Consider the following 23,748-nt stretch of genomic DNA (forward strand, 5'->3'; position numbering starts at 1 on the left):
ACTCGTTAATTTTGTAAATTTTTTTTTTTAATCTTTCATTAAATTAAATTCAAAATATTAAATTATCGTGAACAATATTATAATTCGTTTGAAAAGAAAATGCGATATTGAAAAAAAAAAAAAAAAGAACTAAACATATTTATACTTATTAAATGCCTAAGAAATAAATTTAATTTTTCGCTTTTAAATTAGAAAAAAAAAAAAAAAGTTAAACAAAACAAAAAAACCTGCTGTTTTGTTTTTAATACAAAATACGAGGTTTTACCTCAATTTTAATTATTTTATATTAATTTATTTATATAGAATTTATACTATAAAAAAAAACGAAAACCGTCCACCCTTTTTTGTCAATTTTTATACGAAAAAAAAAAAAAAAAAAAAAATGCAAGTAAAAATGAAATAACTTTTTTAATCGTTGGGAAAGTCAAAACAAAAAAAAGAAGCAATATTAAAATTGGTACTTGAATTATTTAAATTAAACAATACTTAATATTTTTTTTACCGCTGAATTTAAGAAAAAAAAAAAAAAAGTTTAATTAACAAAAAAATCTTTGCCATGTAGATATACAAAGAAATATTTATATACATACATATAATTTTTTTGTTTCAATAATAATTGTCTCTGCTTCTTGTCATTATTATTATGATGTTTTATTTTTTACATAAATTTATTGTGTAGATTTAATCGTCTAAATCAGTAACATGTAAAACTTCTCTTTGTGTTAAGCCAGCTTTTTGTAGTTCAACAATGTCATTTGTTGGATAAAGAATTCTTCTTGGATAACTTGTTGTTATCTCAAATTTAGTTGGTGAATCTGGTTGGCTGAATATCCAATGATAAACATCCTAAAAAATAAAAATTAAATAAGAAAAATACATAAAAGATAAGTTGAAATTAAATAAAATAAATTTCATTACTTTGACTGTATGAGACATGAGGAATCTTCTTTTTAATGTTCTTTCACCAAGTTTAATTTGTAAATGACATGCTTTTGGATGTGTTGATTCTGGTTCAACAGGCACAATGTCAATTGTACGTTCTTTTTCAATACGTATACGTTCAAGTTCCATTTCATATGCATCAATTTCAGCTTTTAAAAGTGCTTCTTTTTCTTCTTGTGCACGTTTTTCTTCTTGACGTTTACGATCTTTTTCTTGATCAGCACGTAATGATTCTTCATATGCTTCATCTTGTTGTTGTCGTATTGATTGTGTTAAACTACGTTCAGCACGATCTTGTCTTGTTTGAATTAAACTTATTTCATTATTTTCAATAATTGTTTTCATTCTTGCAATAAGCTCAGCTGGTGATGGTTGACCTTCCATTCTTCCAACAATTGTCATTTTATTATCACGTAATACAATTAATGATAAAAATGGATATGTACCAGCTTTTAATGCTTCTGATACTTTATAACCTTCACCAGAACGTGTATTACAAGCCCAAAATAATGTATTTGTATTTATGTATCGAATAACTTCATCACTTGCTAATGTATTTCTAAAATAATAAAACCAAATTCATTATTAATTATATCAAATAATAGATTTACAATATAATAAACATACCTGATCCATTGATCAACATCTTGTGATTCATCTTTGTGTAAATAAACAAGTAAAAATCTTAATTCTTGTTTTGCATCAGATAATGCTTGGCTGTATGAACCCTGATAAAATACAGGATGATTATTACCATATTTATCTTGATAGGAACGAATAAAATTCATCACATCTTCTACTGGATTAGCAGAAACTAAAAACAATAAATATTATAAGTTTGATTAAATTTAGAAAACAAGATAATTAATATTTAGGTAATTTGTTTGAAATTGTTAACTGTTATTTACCTGGACGAACATTTGGTCTAAATATTGCAAGAAATATTTGAAAAATACTTGTTACTAAATTGTAACACATGGAATAAACAAATGATAAAAATCCACCACCACCACTTCCACCAGATCCAGATGAATTGAAGTAAATTCTTGTTGTTGTATCATCAACAACTGTTGGTGGTCTTGATCTAGCATCCATGGCAAACATTGATGGTCTTCCTTCATCTAAATTAAGCTGATCCTAATAATTTAACAATCAAAAAATTTAATATTTTATTTTCAATATTATCAAATGAATTTATTTATTTACCTGAACAGCACTTTCCAGATTCCAGTCATGTCTTTGAAGTACATCACGACAAATTGATAAGTCTTCAATTCCAGTAAGATCCTGTGTTAAATAGAAAAAAATAAAATAAAAATTTATAAATCCGCCATTATTGTTGAATTATTAATTTACAAAATCATCATCATTCTAACCTGAAATTGTAAAACTTTTTCTGTTTGTTCAGTTGTAAGTTCACCGATTGGATTATCAGCCATTTTTATTAATATATTAAATAAAAAATTAATTATAAAACAATTATTATCACTGTAATTATTATTCTTATTATCCAAATTATATTTCAAAGTTATTAATTTAAATTACAGCAGCAGATACATCAGCTGATGTCAAAAAAAAAAATTATGAATAATGAATTTTCATTTCACAATTAACGTATATTAATTGTTTAATTTAATTTCACCATAAAACACTTATTGACAATTGAATATTTTTAATGATATCAAGTAAATAAAAAATATATTTCACAATGATAACAATAGAAAATTCATTTTATGTATACTTTTTTTCTTTTTCTATTCTTTATCAACGAAATAAATAATTTTCCGTGTGTCTACGTCGTTGTTTTATTTTATTATCACTCTTTTTTTCATTGTAACTTTTATTTTCTTCTCTATTTTTAATGTTAAGCAGCCATTTTGAAGAATATATTATAGTCAAATTAATATCCAAAAGATGTAGTGAATTATCAGCAGTTAATAAAATATTCTATTATACCGACAATTTCGAAAAGAGAGAGGGAGAGAATCTGTGAATACCTTCTCAACTATTCTGCTATCCTAATATTTTCCCAATTTTATTGCCACTAAAATAAATAAATTAAAATAATAATAATAACAATAATAATACTAATAATATAATAATAATAATAGTAACAACAACAACAACCATTAGCAGAAAATCTTAAAAAAATTCAATGATTCGGATCAGGAGAGCAGAATAAGTGAGGAGTATCTTCAACTTCTCGGGTACAAGTTGATACCTCCTTGCTGGTCATGTACTCCGCTTACCTTCGTCGTAATTTTTTGAGCCATGCGCGACACAAGTTGATTGATTTTTAAGCTTATTTTATTTATAAAATGATAAAATAAATAGATAGCTGCTGTGTATATTCATAAAAACCTCATATTTTATTTAAAAAGGATTTACAGAGTTTCACTTTATTTATTTAATTAATCATTTATTTATTTATTTATTTGCAAGTATCAACAACGAGACTCGACAAGAGCAGCGTACTGAACAAGACAATATCACAAAAAAAATCAAAAAAAATCAAATCACAAAAAAAAAAATTAATTAAGTAAATTAATAAAAATTAATAAAAAAAAAACAAAGATCAATTATAAAGTAGGTAATAATTATTATTTTTTTGTTTTTTGTTTTTTTTTTTACATTTTATAAAATGCGTATTGATATATTTATATTCAGACATGTTTAATTTTTTAATAATTCGCAGTTGGTTTATTTTTTTAATTTGAAATATATATTTTTATGATTGTAAAACTTATATTTATAAATATATTGGAAAACATTATTTTTTTTATCTTTGTGTTGTGATATTAAACAGAACATTTTTCTATTGCTTTTTTTAGAATTAAAAAATATAAACTGCGATGATATTTTTTCATTTGCTTTTTATTTTTTTTCCCCTTTTTTTTTTTAGAAGTTCTTTGGCAAAACTTATTACACATATGTTATTGTTTCGAATTAATAAATAATAAAAAGGCATTAAATAAATGACAAAAAAGATAATTAATATTTAAATTGTGATATTAAGTGAAATTCATAGATAATAATTGTAATTAAATATTAGAAATTACAAACGACTTGATAATTTTTTATTTTGTTTAATTATTATCGTCATTATTATCATCACTGACGGCTAATTTTTCTAAACATAATTGTATTTTCTTTTTTATCCTCGTGAATGTAACTAATAAGTAATTAACAATGTCAAAATGCAAATTAATATTGTGATAATATAATCGTATTGAACTTTGGACATAATTATTCAATCGGTGCTGGGAAATATATTTATAGATAAATTAATAAAAATAAAAAAAAAAACAAAATTGTCATTGATACGACCAGTAAGACTAATTATAAATTTATCAAGTCCCTTTCAGTTTTAAAAAAAAAAAATCTCATAATCACCTAATAAATGTTTATACAAACAAAAAAACGCAGCCTCATAGATAAAAAAAATTGAATTACGCAGTCATACTTGCATTCCACTTTCACACTGCATCTTGATTTTTTTTTTTTCATTTTTTTGTCTTTTTTTTTTTTCTGTTACAGTATTATTATTTATTTTGTCCATCAACATCAGGACACTACTAATATATTAAATTTTAAATATCATTTATAATTAATTAAAGTCTACGAAAATTTTATTTTTCTTTCTTCACATTTCTTTCTTATTAATATACGTAATTTATTTATTTTCTTTAAATAATATTATTTTTTTTTTAATTAATTATACACAAATGCTATAATAATTAAAATAAACGAAGATAGATTTTTTTTTTTAATTTGGTGATCTTGATTGATTATACGCATCAATTTAATTGGCGTTTGAATTTTTTTTTTAAATTTATACAATTAATTTTTAACAAAAAAAAAATCACATTAATTAAAGATCCATTTCTATTGCTAAACAAAAAACATCATTGTCATTATATTCAACCAAATTTTACATATTTTTTTTATATTAGCTTAAATAAAACGTGCATTTATTTACAATTTTTTAAATATTTTCTAATAATTATTTATACCCTATTAATCTATATATATCGATTAAAAGCCGCCACAATTTTCATAATTAATTTTATTTTATTTTCATTCGTATTAATCTTTTATTATTATTATTATTTATAATTTTTTTCTTTTTTCTCTTTCATCAGTTATAATCCTGCGAGTGGTCTTTGGTTTTTTTTTTTTAAATTTTTAATTTTCTTTTCTACAAAAAATATATATAATATTCTTAGTTATTAGCGATCGTAAATTGATAAAAGTGGACTCGGCATTTATAAATTCATTCAACATTTGTTATTTATTTAATTATTTAAAATTTTTTTTTCTTATTAAATCTCATTTTTTATTTTAAATCTACATTTAATAACCAGTTCATGAATTATTGAAATTAAAAAAAAAAAAAAAACAAATAATAGAAATAAAAAATTGATGAGGTATGAGGGTGGAAAAATAATGTTTTTTTTATTTTTTATTTAAATATGCCTGAGAAAATAATTTTGTCATCTGACTTATGTATTATTTTTATGATTTTAATGAATTCTCGTTAAATTACGACAACCCACGCAATGAAAAACCTCATGTGTAAATATTTATTGCGCCAGTTTAGTTGACGTTCTCCTCAGGATGATAGGCGTGCCCATGCACAGTTATTACAAAAAAAAAAAAATAATATAAAATGATAATAATAATAGTAGTAATATAAATAAATAAATAACAAAAATTGCATATGTCTTTTATACTATACGAAAATAATTCGAAGGCTAAATGGAAAAAAGATCGCATCGTATAACGTAATTTATTTTATCATTATTATTATTACTCGTATTTTTTATTTGCAAAAAAAAATTATTGCAATATACACACGCAAGTATGTGACAGGCTGTTGTTGAAAAGAAAAAAAAGAAAAAATAAAATTATGCTAATCGAGATTTATAAATTAAACTATCTACGGGCGAGCATGGGTGCTGATAAAATTGTTGCATGTGTGAATTTGTATAGGTTTTTATATATCTTATATAAAAACGAAAAAAAAAATAATGATGATAATGATGATGATGACAATGATAATGGGGATAAGAAAATGGAAAAATAGCATTGATGGAACATTTGTGTTTTTAGTCTCTCGAGTGAGATCAGTACTTAATAATTTCAATTGGTTTTTTTTTTTCGTGATATGGCGTTCGTTTACGTCGCAAAAAAGAAATATAATTTTTTTTAATTTAATTTTTAAATATTATTATAATTATTTTTTCTTTTTTTTTAATATTTATATTTCTTTAAATTAATTATCGACGTACGAACAATTGCGTTGTTATTACGCAAATCAAGCCAGGTACAGATCCGTCGGGGTAGAAATATGATCCAGTTTTGTGCAGGCACTTCCGGTTGGTGATGCAGCACTTGCTCCACTAGAATTTGCTCTTGTTGCAGCCAATGGTGAACGACTTGCAACATCCGCACTACTGTCCAGACCAATATTGTTGCATCCCCCCTGCTGGGAATTATTATGGGAAGACGCCAGCGTTTCCCCGTTGCAATAGTAGTAAGTTGAATCTAAAAAAAATAAAAATTCAGTAAATTAATATACATTTTATTTATATTTGAAAAAAAAAATATATTTATTTTTTGAGTTGATAATTTGATAATAAAAAAAAAAATTCTATCTCATACCTATGCTGTTAAATTTTATAATTTAATAAAGTTAATTTTTGAATAGAAATAGACACTAAAAGTGCTTTTTTATTTATCTTTATTTGAGTATTAAAATGATTTTAATTTTCAATATAATTTTACTTTTTTTTTTCTTCGAAATTTTCAATTTAATCCCTGATCTAATCGACTATCATACTCACTGTTTACTTACTGAGCAACCCGCTTGTCGCTGCTCCATATCCATAACCACTGTACGGTGCACTTGAATATTGCGAGTAAGCTGCACTGTATGAATAATCACCACCTCCTAAAATCAAAAAAAAAAAAACAAATCTCTTAATTATATTTTAATATAAAAAATATACAATTATTATTTCATGATTTTTTTTTAAATCACCACAAAAGCAATATCAAAAATCAGGCAAATAAAATTTAAAAAACTCAATCAAAATAACTTCAAGCATAATATAAATAAACTACATGATGCACCTGAAGCTGGATGTATTTTTAATAAATTTATTTCTTTCATTTTTTTTTTGGGGAAATAAAATACTGACCTGTAGAATAATGTCCAAAGCTTGGTAGCATTGTTGAATATGGTGGTATTGAGGTAACCTGAGATTGTGAAACTGGTGATTGTAGTACAGTCAATCCTTGATCACCACCAGGTGTATTTGGTGTTGCTGGGGTAACATTACCATCATTATGATGTGATACTGGGGGACTTTGTTCACCACCAACTCCAACATATGAGACGTTACCGGATTCTATTGGTGATTTTTAATATCATGCACACAACACAAAACATTCAATTAACAAAAAGAAATAATAAAACAAAATAGAAAAAACACAAAAACAAAAATAAATAAATAAAGCAATAATTGTAAAATATATTTAAATGCAATAAAATAAAAATAATAATAATACTGGTAATTTGTTGCTTGACGTTTGGTAAGTGTAACTTTCTTGTGTGTGAATTAATAAATATGACATGTCTGTATTTTATGTTTAAAAATGTATGTCACAAGATAGTACCACTCGATAACACTATTAAATGCAATATGAAAGTGATATAAATCGTATTTACTATGCATTTATGTATATATCAATACAATTTTTTTTTTTAATATTTATTTTATTGCAAAATATATACTTTCTTGATAAAGCAGGCTTATATTTTTATCATGAATCTTTCTACAATATATTTTATATTTTTTATTTATTTAAATACTTGTGATTAAAAAAAATAATAATAATTTTTTTGTCTTTCTATTTATATAAGCAAAGTTATTTTTTTTTATAATAATAATGATTAATTTACCAGTTGTGTGATATGGTGACATATTAGATCCGTCTAATGTTTGGCTAAGTTTTAATTCTTGCATCGTTAGTGGTGCAAGTGGTGTAAGTGTTCCACCTGTAACAATTGTTTTAAAAAAATGTAAATTAAAAAAATGTTTTTTAGATGAAAAAAAAGTATAATAACAGTAGATTGAATGTTATCTGTATGGAGAATAAAAAAAAAAGAAGGATATTTAAAAAAAATAAATTTAAAAAAAGAAAAAGTAAGTAAAGAAAACCGGGTGGAGTCACAGTTTGAATTTCATGAGATGTGCTACCACTTACACGGCTCGCTTCTTCCGTGTGCTTTTATTCAACGGTTACACGACGACAACAACGATCAACCGATAGCAAACCTCGGTTCACCACGCGTCGTCAAATAAGCCATTTTTGAAAAATAAAAAATCAAAAATATATAGAAAATTTTATTACTCCAATTTCAGCTTCAACTTTTTTTTTTTTTTAAACAAAATAAATTAAGTAAATTTTGTGAGAATATTATTCTGCCTACAAATGATACAATAAATTCCATAATTTAAATAAAAACAAAATGTAAATTACAGCTTCAAAAAGTAAACAATAAAAAAACAATAAGAAAATTTAAAATAAATAAAAAATGGAAAACAATTTTTACCACCTAGCTTTTGATGGTAGCTATGTTGCTTATGTATTATTAAAATTTATACAATACAAGTACATATACAAAAAGTATTTTTCAAGAATAGTAAAAAAGTCAAAAGTTCAAAATTATATATAGCTACAAGTGCACAAGTGTCTGCGAAGACATAAACTAATATCTCTGAACAAAAAAAAACAAGTAATAAAAAAGAAAACCGGGTATAATAAAAATTGAAATGGGAAAAAAAATAAAATAAATAACAGTAAATAATTTATTTTTTAAAATTTAAAAAATTTACCTATGGTACCCCCTATAGGTGGTGTATAAAGGTGTGGTGTTTGCGCTTGCGTCATGGTACTTATGGTGCCCAGGGAGTCATAGAGCTCAGCCGATGTGGGAATTGTATTACCCGGGAATCCACTGTGCTCATAATATCCAGTATTTCCAGTACCACCATTACCACCATTACCAGCACCACCTCCACCCGTTGTTCCATTATTTCCGGTACCACCACCACCACCACCTCCACCATCCAACTCATTCAGCAGCTTGTGCTCATCCTTAATGTTCCATTTAGTCGACCAAAGCTGTAACCAAAAATATTACAATATATATCATTCAAGTTATTAATTATACAATTACATTTTAATTAAAATTTACTCTTTCTCTTGTTGAATTTTATTTTAAAATATTTTTTAATCATTAACTTACATTTGAATAAAGTTGATCCCCATTGTAATTATTTCTCTGTCTTTTTAAATCATCTTCAGCATGATCACTAAGATCACGATTATCATCTGAAAAAAAATTAAAACAAATTACATAATTAAATCGTCAATTAAAATACAATTTATTACAACTATTTTTTATATATTAAAATTCCCATATGTAATTTAAAATAACAAATAAAACCATATGAAATATATGATAAATTATTGTGTATCCAAATATATACATTTATTATTTATTTTTATAAAATAATTTTAATGAGTTTATTATCATTTAACTTGACAATGTATGATATTTAATAGATATAAGAGAAAACAATTTAAATTCTATTATAATACATGTCTTTATTAACATTTGACTGTACCCATAAGTTGAATGTAGAATAGACACGTGGGACTTGGTGTGTTTGGATGAATCTTTTCAGTGTTTTAAAGGGGATTGTGATATAACATTGACAAAAGTTGAGATTGTATTTTGTATATATAGACAAATGCACAGACGGACACAACATATAGAGAGGAGCAAAGGGGGATGGTTAGAATGAGGGGTAAATATACAATTCATGTGTACAAGGTATCCAGAATAATTAAATGACCATTCGTTGGGTTGAGAAGTGGCAGGGGTTGGATATAGCCATAGGGCTCGTTAAACCTCCCTGTCAAGTTGTGATTGTCCAGCCGACGGGATTCAAGCTATTCCAATTCGAATGAGTTTAAATATATATATGTATATACTACAATTGTGGGTGTTTTAACTCGAACGAGCTATAAAATTCTGCGTGCCCACACATTCAACTATATCGTTACAATTTTCCCTCTCATATATATACCCTCTTTCACCTCTCTTATTTTATCGTCAATTCTTGTTAACTATCGTTTAAAATTTTACAAATAAATTGAGTAGGTTTGTATTAAACAACTTTGACTAAAATTATACAATAAATAAAAAATTTAATAAAAATATATAATATTTTTAATTTAACTGATATAAATAACTGGTACAGTTTTTTTTTAAATTATATTCTATTGACTAGTCTATTTCAAGATTTGATTGATTTCATTTTTTTTTAGTAATAATATTGGACAACTGGATAGGTCATTTTTTTTGTAAATAAAAAATTCGAATGAATATAAATATGAATTTGATTAAATTTCATAAAAAAATAAAATAAAAATGATGATGAACAAAAAAAAATTGACAGACGTTATTGATGCAGACAGGTCAACAGAAAAAAAAAAAAAAAAAAAGAGCATTGGTAGTAAAATCGAATGATGTACACTCGAAAAATAAAGTGGGAAAAAAGTATATGAACCCCCCTAATGTTGCATTATATTCCCTTGATCGCATATCCACTACATATAAACTAACGTTATTCGAAAGCAATTGAGTCAATGTTGAGCAATACAATACATGGGTAATAATGGAGTTTGGGGTGAATCTGGGGCCCCCCTGGTTTTTCAACTTCGGTCATCCAACGTATATACATCCAAACTGCTTCTGCTTTTTTTTCCGGACAAAAAAAAAAAAAAAAGACTAACATAATAATATAGTATGTATATATAAAAAGAAAAGTGCAAGAGAGAAAAAAATAAGCAAGATTTTAGGGATTGTGCATTGGGGTGAAGTATACCCATAAGTGTGCAGATGTAACGCGACAACAAACAGCCTCAAAAGAGATCCTTCTTATATATTTTTTTTTCTTCATACAATTCTTTTCTTCCATTTACGTTTTTTTTTTTTTTTTCATTATTTCCATCTCTTCACTGAATTTGTAACAATTCTAATATCTAGATTTTCTTATCACAAAGAAAAAAAAAAATAATTCAAACACGCGATTATAAATTTTTTTATTTCTAATTAAAACTGTTTTTTTTTTTTTACATAATTTATTTCTTATTATAATTTGTAAAAAAATTAGAAAGCGTAAATATTTATAATTTGTTGAATTTGTAGATAGTTATGTACGAAAGATAAAAAGAAAATCAAAATACAGTTAATTGTCACGTTTAATTACTCTATATAAATTGTTAACGTTATATTTCTTTTTTTCTTTTTTTAAACAATACATATTTAAAAAGAAAAATAAATAAATAAACAACAATGTAAAAAGCTTTTATTGGCAGCGAGATGGTATACGTATATAGTTAAAATATAATTATTAATTCTGATTGTAATGAAAAGTGCAAAAATAAAAAGGCGACACAAGAGGGAACGACAAAGTAAGTGAAAGAGAAGAGGAATAGTCAGACTAATGCGTCGTTGGTTTGTCGAGATGTAGCATCAGTTCTGTGGTCTGTGAAGTTTATAATCTAATGCATGCCTACACCCTCAAAAGCCACCACATCACATTGGCATACTGGATATTAACTCGACAGTAGACGAGAATGATAAACTCAAAAAGGGGCAAGGGGAAAGCAATGAGAGGCATTGAGTGCTTTCACCGCATACTCACGCGCGCTGCTATACCACTTCAACCACATATCACAAAATTCTCATAATCGAATTATATCAAATTACATATGTGCATATCATTTCTTGCCTTTACTCAAAATCCAATATAAAATATATATCAGCTTCAATTAAATCCATCAAAAGATGAAACATAAATGAAAAAATTTTATTTCAATTTTTTTTTCAAATAATTATCTAATGTCTAGCAATTAATTATTAACCTCAACTAATTAATAATTTTATATTTTAATTTATTAAACAAATAAAGAAAAAAATAAATTGAAAAAAATATAAATAAAATATATAAAAAATAGTAAAATCAATCGATATTTTGTATAAAAAAAAAAAAAATTTATTACTCAATTCGTTGCAAGTGAGAGTGCAAAACGTGTCATGAAATTTTCTCATCTAAATAACATTGACTGTATATAGGGAAGTAAAAAAAAAAAATTATATATTTTGTGTACGTATTTTAGCCACGTGTCGTGAATATTTTGCCACTTAATTTTTATTCAAGCAACAAAAATATAATGAATGGCAACACGTGTCTCATACCCTTGACTGATAACCCGAATATAATTTCAAGTCGTTAATATAGTAACAAAGTAATAAATAAAATGATTTTATTTTTAGTTATTTTTCATTTAAATAATAGCAAAAAAAAAAAAATAACTTACCATCATCAGTACGTTTACGTTTAATGTTATTGCCATTTGGATCTTGATGATGTGCTGGAATACCAAGAATACCACTGATACTATATGCATTTGGTGCTGTTGATGTAACTGGATGTCCACCTGCTGTTGCTGGTGCATGTGCTATCACTGATACGGAACCATTATTACCTTGTTGACCTTGTTGTTGACCCTGTTGTTGTGCTTGTTGTTGTTGATGTGCATGTTTTGCTTTTTCTGCTGCTTTATTTCTTACAATTCTAAAAATAAAAAAAAAAATTATAAAATAATACTTGATAATAAAGTCATAAAATTATTTATCAACATAGAGTGATAAATTGTTGGTTTACAAAGTCAATTCGTTTCGTTGACGGTGTGATCATTAGTTAAGATTACGCTTGCGGGGTTAGAGAATGTATAGTCGATGACTTGACAAAAAGAAAAAAAAAAAATCATAATCCTATTTGATCGTATGGCTTTAACGAAGCGAATATCTAGTCTTGCGTGTAACTGGCTTATTACCCTTGACGTAAGCTCACCCACAAATTCAACATCTCAATATTTATGAATACATATATTTTAAATATATTTTTAATACTCCAATGATATCCTTGGATAAATCCATATAATAGTATTTAAATTTAAAAAAAAATAAAAAAAACTTGAATAAGTTGTGTTGATGATATATATATAAAAAATATATTTGAAAACATTTTCAAATGGTCTGCCTCGTAATGCTTTGACATTAAGGGTGTCAGTTGAAAACGTGTGTTTGCGGGTTTAGGTAATCTACCAGGGGGGTTAACGCAAGCGACGGCGATCAATCAGATGACACCTGTTGCCCCCAGCAAACCAAAAAGCATTATCTTTGTCTTTTATTTCCTTTTTTTTCTCTCTGTCATTGTATCTTGCTCTCTCCTTCTCTTATATATGTACGTACACATATTGAGCATTAGTCTAGAACATTTTCCACCTTCGCAAATTCGTAACAATTAGCAACGATCTTTATCATGACACGCCCCTGAAGTCAGAGGGCGGACAACAAGGAGTTGTTCACCAATTTAACTATTTGGCCATATCATCAATTTACTAATCTTATCAGTCATCAAACAAAAAAAAATATAAACATTATTTTAATCTCAACGTCAAAAGCAACGTTAATTTTAATCTATATTAAAAATATAAATAACGTAATTTAGTTTAAATATATAATTAAGAAAAAAAAAAAGAAAAAACAATGTAGAATAATTTTTATGATATTTAATTAATTGGTCAGTGAGTCATTTGCAAAAGTATCACGTTGTAATCATGGCAATATGAAAGTGGAAAGTAGAAAAAAAGAAAATAAAAATTAATGATAATTAAAAACAAGACGGAGAAAAAAAAAAAAGAATTAATGAGATTAGTATCTAGCTGTTATCAGTCAGGTTTTGAAACTTTGAAAGGCCATCGACATGTTTTCGTTATTAAATATCAAACAAGAATTAATTAATTTGCCCTTTTTTTTTTATTTTTCTTCTATTCCCTCTCTCTCTTGCTCTCTGTTTCGATATTGATATCAAGTGTAAGATAACAAGTTTCTAGTTCCACCTGTGATATAAGCCAAAACTGGAATTATAAATTTACGCAAGAACGCAATGATAGTTGTTTTGACTCATACAACAGATGGCAACGATATCTTGAGACTTTATCGAATATAAGCAGCATTGAATTTCTGTTTTGAATTGAAATATTTTCTTACAGGAAAAAAAAGAAAAAAAAATATACAAATAATATATGCATATATTAAATTTATATATATAAAAAAATATCAAAGAAAAATAAAATTATATGGAAAATTTATGCTGGATAAAAGGACTTATTATATGAAGGTTTAGCTGAAGCTCGTTCTTGCAGGGTGAAAATTATAGAGATAGAAGAAAACTGTATGCTTCCCTTGACAATAAAAGTATCGTTCCCCAACGACCACTCAAAAACTAAACTACTTGACTCAACATTGTTATACAACCCTCCAGTACGACAAAAAGTTCAACATATATATATATTATTTGTGACAATAATTTTCAATTTATTATATATAAAATATTAAATATAAAGAGTTTAATTTATATATTTGAATAAATTCTTCAAGAAGAACAATCGTCATCAATAAAAAAACTAAAAGAAAAATCAAGAGTCTTTGTTAATCAAAAAGAAAAAATTACTCAACTAAAATTAGCAGACAAAGTAACTCAATCTGCAGTATTATTAAATTTAAAAAAATAAAAAATATTGAAGTGTTGTGAAATGTAGTATTATGTTTTAATGTAGTTACTAAAGAAAGCATATAAAAATAAAAAATCAACGACAAGGACCTGAGTCTGGAACCACAAAGTTTAATGTTATCATTACTTTTATGCGCAACTTTATGTCAAGTATCCCATCAAATATATATGACCTGGCTTACTCACTTCCCGCGAGTTTCGTTTCACCTCTCAACTACCATCGATCCACGCCTTTTTCATCCTCATCATACTCGTCAACTAAATATATTCTTCTATTCTACATCCAAATTCTTCAGTCAAATTATTACGAATAAAATTTTATATACTTAAATTACCTCTATGCTAACTTTATCACATTTCAAATGTATACTTTATACTGAATGAACAAAAAATTTATCTCGTCAATTCTTATACAAAATATTATATATATCCAGGAAAAAAAAAAAAATTTAATTTATGCTTCAATATAATTTCCTGTCGTTAAAATTATAACTCGGTTTATTTGTTTCATCTTTTTTTTCACTGAAAATTATCCTACAATGTCACAAAATTTTAATTGCACAATTAAAAAAATATGTTATTCTTGAAAAATATAAAATTCATTTGATTATTTGATGATAAAAATTGTGATTTTAATTTTATCTTTTTTTATGATTGTATTTAGAGTTGAATGAAAAGGTTAAATGGTAATATAATTGTGTTAATATCAACCGGAAAATTATAATTCAAAGGAATTAGAGATAAAGGTATATCCAGTTGAATTTTGTGTGTATATATTTCTCCATTATCTCACATTTTTCTTTATTTTAGTGATTGTGTCACTCTGTTAGTATAAATTTAGCAGCTATACAGATGCTTGAATCCAAAGTCTCAAGCGTAACTTTGTCTGTGTCTTGTTGGTACCTCATAGAATCAAGTCGAAATGTTGCATGTTTTATCCACACCTTCATTTTCCTATTCCTTTCTCATATGTATATACACAATACCAAAATTTTCTTTGTGTATTATTACATATACTGGTTTAAGACAATGCAAATAAATGTAGTATGTGTACACACTGATATTATACACCAACACCATGACAATCAGTATATAGTAATAGTACTATTTTCAGTGTTGGAAAAAGGACACAATCAACTTTACTACCGTCACTGCTAGAGTACAATGGCCACTGAGATTTACTGGTTTGACTTTAACACGATTGAGGTAAAAAAAAAAAAAGGTTGAATTTAAAATTAGGCAAAGCTTAATGTTTTATTTTTTTTTATTTTTTCAAAATGGAACCATGTTGAATATACGAGTATGAATATGCTGCCTGAAAATAATTATTCATGTTTTATTTTATTGCTGGCAAAATTCACTGCTACAAGTTCCAGTTTATTTTTATTTTTTTTTTGATGATGTTTTATATTTATTTATTTTTTTTTTCTCATATTATCTCAATGGCTGTTTTTTCTTGGTGATATTCATTGTCATTTAGATATATATATATGAACAGCAGCTGGCAACAATATTAACCTTTATTTCTGTCCTTCGACTTCATAGCGCCCGCGCTTGAGCAATGTTTGTTTGGTCTATGGCTTGATGCCATGAGACACAAAAGGTGTTCATAACAATGGATGATACTGCGGGGAGAGTCAAACAGTCACGACTAAGCACAATGTAACACACGATTTATAATATGTGGGACCCCATGTACAGGGACTCTTCAGTAGGCCCTTGAATTTTATTTTATTTTCTCGTTCGACAACGACGACGACTCTATCTATAGCACATTATTGACTTCATCGTATTGTTTGTCTATAAAAGGCACCCTACAAAACATGAATTTTTTTTAAATATATATTTTTTCTTTTTTTCAACTTCTATATATGTCAATAATAAATGTGTACACGACGTCATAATTCAGATTTTAAAAATAGAAATAATAATTCTCATGTTTTGTAATAAAAATTTCAATTCTCAGTAAATATATATTTTAAATCAAATTTATATATTTTTTTTATTTAAATTCTATTGAATAGTATTTTATATTTATTTTGATATTATCTTTTGACAAATAATGTTGACTGAAAAATGATATTTCTTTAAAAATAATATAACACTTGCCAAAAATTTATGATTAATTGTTACAATTATAAATGAAATTGTTATTTTGATTTTATACATCACAAATATATAGTCTATATTATTATTATTAAAAAATCCCCTGTTCTAAAATTTTGACCATGCGTGTCCAACAATTTTCCACAATATATACGCGACACGGTTGCGTTCGCAAACGTCATTATTATATCGTTTATAATATACCAAAGGGGGTTTAGGGGATTTTGTCGTGTTATTTTGTGCGGATAGAAGCAAAAATTTTCTGACGTTGCGACGTTCAATCGGGCCGTTTTTTATATTTATATTTATTTATTTTTTTTTTCTCCTCTTTTTCGTTCTCTGTCTTTCACCCCGTATATTTCAAAGAGGGGATTTTGAGGGTTGAGTTGTGGCGGGCTGACGCCGTCATTTTGCCAGCATGCCACCACGACCAATAGCGTTATATCATATCCCAGGGCGGGCGCCACGGTATAACCACCCTCTCGATAGCATTGCTACAAGGGTGAGAAATCAAACTGCGTTCCCTCCTCACGCAGCAGCCCTCCAATATCGATAAGCAACTCTAACCATCAAAGTAATATTGTAAAAGAATCCATATATAATGCTACTTTTACCATGAAATTTTGTATTTAACTGCCAGTAAAGAAAAAAAAAAATCCAACAGATAAAATAAAAAATACATTAATTTAATTTGAAATATGCGCGCATTGATGTCATAAAGTTTTTGAGCATTAGATAGTTTCATTTATTTTTGGAAAAATTACACAAAAAAAAAAAAAATTAAGAGCAAGTTATAAAAAGAAAAGAAAAAAGAATCAAGTCTGTGTGAAACACTTGGAGTTGTCCGGATTATTTCTTGTTGAATTTCACAGCGTCAGGGACAAAGGGACCGTGGAGGCATTACAGTAGCTTCAGTGGGGTGGCGGCATTGGACAACCATCCGGTTTCATCGCGGTTCCGTCTGTCCTCTGACGTTTCCACGGCAACCCGGCTATATTTTGCAGTATTTCCTCTTTCCTATGTTTCTATCTTTAACCATACCAACCTTCTATATATATCTGTCTTTATTGTTGTTATATTTTTTATCTCTTTCTCTTTGTCACTAAGGACGAAACAACAACAAGAATAGAGGGTGAGTTGAGGATCAAGAGAAAACTGACGGAACTCTTGTAATTGTAATTTCATTTGAGGCTAATTTTGCCATAGAGGGTATGATGAAACACGGTAATAATTGTGTTATCATGACACAAAGGATGGTTATGGATATGCGTATCTATATACTACTAAATATTTCCCTTTTACAACAACTTCTACATGTATATATACAAATAACTTTCCAATCGTAGGAGGAGTTAATATATAAATATGGCTGACTTAACAAACCTCAGGAAACCATATTGTTTTTGATATCATACAAAATTCTTCTCATATGCTTTTGATGTAGGTATTATTATATAATGTACAGAGTTGTCCCAGTCATGCATCATCAAAGACCCTTCAGGAAAATGCCGGTTAAATTTAACCAAACTTTAGCTGCATCAAGTAATGCAAATTTATAAGTTATCCTCATTTATCATGACCGTTAAAAGTAGAAAAAAAATCACTCCAATAACAATCAAGTATAAATAAATAAACAAAAAAAAAAAAAAGGATAAATAATAAAAAAAACTATCATCATTTTTGATAGAGATATTTCCCCACTTGACGATCAGTATAATAAAAGTTATAATCCATTCCGCACCATTCTTGATATTATTTATGGGGTTGTAATTTAATAATCGAAAAGATGAACGACTATGATAAAGCTAGATAGTCTAAAAGTGGCATAAAAGTGCCAGTGTGCAGAGTAAATCTATTGGCTGATTCTCCAGTATAATATTTCTACAGTTAGTTGGCTTTTTTTTTTTTTTAATATTTATTTTTTTATATATATACAGTTGGGTTTGTCTCTGTTGGTGAACTACCCTTGGGCCATATGGCATTGTCGCCTACTGGTAGCTAAGATTCTTGGGGTGCGAAATGATATGGAAGTAATCGAAAGAGCCCAGGCTCGTCTCATTGTGCATTCGGAAGATTGACCCGTCTGATAGTCAGTTGACAATTTTTATTTTTTTATTTCTTGAATGTATATTGAGTGTGTAATACTGGCCCAAAGACCCGATGACAGATTGATACAATTCCCGAGTGTGACATTTTCAACGACAGATTTTATACCAACTGTTGTACACAGGTTCCTCATGTCATTATTATGGCATGTATTAACCCATGTATCAATAAGCATTATTTTGATAAATGAAAAAATAGAAATTCTTTAATTTATCAAATATATTATGATGAATTATTTGTAAATAATTTTATGATTAAAATGATAATTACAGGTATAATTTAAATAGTTTTTAGAGATTTAAAAGTTTGGATTTAGTTGAAAACTCAAGAGGCTGGTTTAAAGCAATGTGTGGCATTGGTGAAGCCACCCTCTTGAGCAAAAGCTAGAGTTTCTTATCGATTTGTACCCTGAGACTGCTCTCTTTATGGTGCAGGAGGTTTCTTATACCATGTATATACTATATACAGTATACAGTCCTCTTTCACTCTGTTCGTTCATCGCAAGAATATATATAGGAAATGCTTGTGAATATAATATATACACAGAAGGATCGTCTACTCGAGCATGACTCCACAGCCAAACCCAAGGCCTATCAATATTTCTTCTTGAATTTGAGATTTCTCATAGATCAATCTCAAGATATTTTCTGTATATATTTTTTATTTATTTTTTATTACATAAAATATATAATTTTATAATGAAAATTTTGATGAGTAAATTTCAACAATAGAATGAACATGCATTTGGAAAATAAAAAAAAAATAAATAAAACTTTTACAGAATGAGTGAATGAATATACATGTATGTGTTGTTGAATAAAAAGGGTTTGAAGGAAAAGAGTAGATGAAAAACTTGGTGGTTAGACCCAGGCGGACGGCATTGAACCAGAACGGAAAAGCTCGGAACTGTTAACATCCAATCTTTCCTTCCAATCTTGCAAGCGTACTTTTTTTCGTATATTTTTTGTTGTTTTTTTTTTTACTTTGGGTGTATATATATATTTTTTTTTTCTCTTCTATTTCTCATCTTTTTCAAGACTCTTTTTCCAACAATCTCTGTCTCATGACATGGTATATATAACTGTTATTTTTCGCTGTGGACCACTCCATTATCCTACTCCACCTCCTCACTTTTATTTCACGTCCGACACTTTTTGTCTACCTTCTTTATAACTTATATTGGATGCATCATTATTTTTCCGTCTGTTATGCTTGCCAGAATATACTATTAAATTCAGTAAGATTAAGAGATGGAAGAAAAAAAATAATAAAATAAAAACAGAGTGAAAAAAAAGCTGATGATATATAAGAAAAAACTTGAAAATCTCAACAGTATGAGCTTTTATGACAATTTCAATTTAAGACAAAGAAATTAATTTCAAGTAAGATAAAAATTAAAGTAGAAAAAAAAAATATTGCAGAACAAAAATAACAACGAGAATATAAGAACAAGGCATGAAAAAGAAAAATTACATACACATGAAGATTGAAAAAAATAAAAGAAAAAAATATAAGTAAAAATTGGAATCCGCAAATAAACGAAAAAGCTTTTTGAGATGAGTAGAGAGGAGGCCAAACCACTTGGGTTTTAGCCGTAGAGTGCTTGTCGGATACTCACGTCCGGATGGAAAAAGAAATTGTGGGGGCTTTAGTGTGGCAAAATAGGTGCAGCACGTAGTAGTACTATCGTCAGACTACAATGTGTGAGGTGGTAGGGTAAGTATCCGCGGACTAAGTTTTTCCAGGCGATCTCCTCTGCGCCGGATTCAGATCAATACACCCAACATCTGGGTTGCTATCGTGAGGGAATTTTGTTGGCTCACCATAAGGCGAACCTTGAAAAATATACTCTTTTATTTTTTTTTGCTTCATACAGAGAAAATTTTTATTTTTAACGCGTGGCTTTTCTCGAAGGTATAATGTACAAGACATTTTATTATTTGTTGAAAATTACATATAGAGAAAAAAAAAAAAGAAAACAAAGCTTCTAGTTCAAGTGTTTTATGAGCGCAACAAGCTACTGTTTTTCTTCAATGCTTGTAGTTACGAAAAAAAAGTTACAGCGAAACTAAAAATAAAATCAATAATGAAATTTGAAAAAAAAAAAAAAATTGATTGTATCGCATGGTGATTAATTTTGATGTACATGTTCAGGACCATTTGATAAAATTCAAGTCACAACTTTACACCTCTTGTCAGGCATTTTATTCCAACACACATTTTATCAAGAATCGAGGAAATTAGGGTAACCAACATATGCTTTTATTGAGGGAGTATGGGTAGTGATTAGTTATCAGCTTTTACAAGGTGACCAGTCCCTAATACACATCCAGATAAGAATTCATTGTGTATATACAATTTCTATATACTATTCTTCACTTCCCTTATGGTAAAATACTCAACTGGCTACAGTATTTTCATTGACCTTTACAGCACAGATTCCTTCGGGATTTGCCCGATTAATTCAAGTGTTTTTATACATATATAAAGAGAAAATGGGAAATTGAGGCATACTGAACATGAACAAAACCCCTAACGCTTTTGCTTTAATATATAAATATATCTGAGGGTGTGAGATTCTCTAGGGACTAGCATTACAGCATATCAGCACCACACCAAACCTGAATAACCTATCCCGTGGGTAAAAAAAATGAAACTTAGGGACACAAGTGAAGTAGGTATGTTACTATTATTTTCATTGATCTTCACATATGTCCAGAGATTTAATCAGTTGATACTTAGGGATTTCATTCATGTTGATAATGATCAACAGCAGACTTTTTAAGTGCCTACTTTGTACTGATGTTGATGATAATTTAATTGTGTGAAATGCAGATTAAATTTAATATCAAGTGGAATATCCATTGAGTGAATTAAAATTGTGGTTTTTATATATTTTTTAAAATAATAATTTATTATTTTTTACTTACCGATTAATTGATGATACTGATGGCACATTGTCCTGTGAGCAAATACCTTCAGCAAGCAACCTGTCTCTAATTTCCCATGCAAACATTGTTGGATTGTCCCTTTTATAATTAGCAATTGCATCAACAACTGGTGGTGTTGCTACTTTTGGCTTTGATCCACCTATCACACCAGCCTTAAAACTTCCAGTCTCATAATATCTGTTGAAAATAAAAATAAATTAAATTATAATTCCATTTTTTCTTATCATAACTACATCAAATTATTTCGGTATGTGTGGTCTTGATAAATTAAAAAAAAAATACAACTATACGTTAGTTCTTGGTATTGCGAAAAATATATTTTTATTTTGTTTTTCTAAATTTTCTTATTAATCTGTTAGAGTGAAGTGTATATTAAGATAATAATCGCAGCCGTCGGCGGCCACCCAGTCAACGAGTTTTGTGATCAGTTTAGCCTTTTGTTTTCAATTCTTTAACTGTGCTTAATGGTTAGTGGCTTGATGGTTGTGGGTTTGGGTTTGTAATGCCTACAATATATATAAATTCAACTCTTTTAATTTATCTATATAATTTTATCAAATTTCAAAATAATTTACAACAAATATATCCGCATATATATTTTTACTTTTACACACTATTTTAAGTTACAAATATAAATTTAAGATATAAAAAAAAAAAGAAGAAGAAAAAGATGATATTATCCGGCTATCGAGAAAGAAATCGAGCGCGACAGGAAATGACATTTCGATGGATATAGAAACTGGTGATTTCGATTGAGCATCATAGTACTATATGTAATCATTATTTTATCACGAATACACAGTAATGTTATACTACCCTATCACCCTTTTACATCTTTTTCTTTATCATGCTTTATTATTATTATAATTATACAATTATTCGGTAAATGGTTAAAATATTTTGTCGCCTTTAACACCCCACATGTGCAATGGCTAACATTGACATTTCACCTCTTTGTTCCACCCCACCTGACAATGTGTTTGAAAGTGGAATGATATTTTTCAAATCTACAAAAAAAAGGGCGTGTATATGCTGTCTGTTCATTTCCAGTTCAAATGACCGCTTAAATCTGGCAATTGGTTACAAAAAAAAAAAAAAAAATGTATAAAAAAATAAAACGAGGGCTGTTAAATAAATGGGAAATGACCCTTTTCCTCGGTTATATGTTACCACACCTGTTATAATTTTAAATCGTCTCTATTTAGTGCTTTTCATTGAAAATACTGTTGAAATCATGATGATAAAATTGCAAAGAAAAAAATGTAGAAAAAAAAAGTCAACAGTTGTGACGACGTATTGACTTCCAGAAGGTTTCATCAACAAATGCATAAATGTATCAACGAGCGTTACTTTTTCAATGACAAAACAAGGCAGTTTAACTAATTTTAAGGGTTTCAGTGTGTCTCATAAAAAAATATAAATAACAACATGCTATTTGTGACGCTCATTCGGAGAATACTGTAACGTATCAGTAGCGCGTGACTGCGTAAAATACGTGTTAACTGTTTGTTGCTTGTATTTGAAATTTCATATATACATGGACATATGACATTTATGTAACAAAAAACTATTATAAAAAATTTTATTTATTTTTTCTAAAAATTATATTTAAAAAATATTTCCAAGTAATTGTTGTCATTTTTATATATCATCAATGCTTTTCTAACAATCAAAAAAAAATAAAAAATAAATATAAAATAACCTCGGGTATATTTAAACTTTTGTTAAATTATTGATTTAATTTTTATTAAATTTTTTTTTTTTTTTTGACTATTGCTATATTTTATTTTTATATTGAATGGTAAATTTTTTTTTTATTGATGAACGATAAATCGATAGCAGAAGGGATAAAACTCGGCGTCTGGTATATGACTAAAGCGGTTTGGTCAGTTGGATATCGATAATGGTGGTGAGCTAGT

At 27.5% G+C, this 23,748-nt stretch overlaps 2 protein-coding genes across 5 annotated transcripts in view; both read right to left on the reverse strand.

Annotated features, from left to right (window-relative positions):
• Positions 1-5: 5 nt before the first annotated feature.
• On the reverse strand, positions 6-2,961 carry LOC122855369 (FAS-associated factor 2). Its single transcript, XM_044156666.1, has 6 exons — positions 2,319-2,961; positions 2,149-2,229; positions 1,851-2,079; positions 1,570-1,756; positions 919-1,501; positions 6-846 (listed from the first exon to the last, which is right to left on the reverse strand). The coding sequence occupies exons 1-6, from the start codon at positions 2,379-2,381 to the stop codon at positions 682-684; spliced, it is 1,308 nt and encodes a 435-aa protein (XP_044012601.1). The 5' UTR covers positions 2,382-2,961; the 3' UTR covers positions 6-681.
• An 831-nt stretch (positions 2,962-3,792) lies between these two features.
• LOC122855370 (paired box protein Pax-8) overlaps positions 3,793-23,748 on the reverse strand; it is a 76,956-nt gene continuing 57,000 nt past the window's right edge. For 3 of the 4 annotated variants that reach the window (XM_044156668.1, XM_044156667.1, XM_044156669.1), the window contains 8 exons: positions 21,809-22,006; positions 12,406-12,662; positions 9,260-9,345; positions 8,847-9,135; positions 7,910-8,005; positions 7,146-7,355; positions 6,800-6,895; positions 3,793-6,489 (listed from right to left, as the gene is read on the reverse strand). In XM_044156668.1, coding sequence (XP_044012603.1) covers positions 6,260-6,489; positions 6,800-6,895; positions 7,146-7,355; positions 7,910-8,005; positions 8,847-9,135; positions 9,260-9,345; positions 12,406-12,662; positions 21,809-22,006 — 1,462 coding nt within the window. In that variant the 3' untranslated portion in view covers positions 3,793-6,259. Of the gene's footprint in view, positions 6,490-6,788; positions 6,896-7,145; positions 7,356-7,909; positions 8,006-8,846; positions 9,136-9,259; positions 9,346-12,405; positions 12,663-21,808; positions 22,007-23,748 lie in introns of all 4 variants that reach the window. The other variant, XM_044156671.1, reaches the window with a different exon arrangement.

This window comes from Aphidius gifuensis, linkage group LG4, assembly GCF_014905175.1.
Source record: "Aphidius gifuensis isolate YNYX2018 linkage group LG4, ASM1490517v1, whole genome shotgun sequence".
Taxonomy (NCBI): Eukaryota; Metazoa; Arthropoda; class Insecta; order Hymenoptera; family Braconidae; genus Aphidius; species Aphidius gifuensis.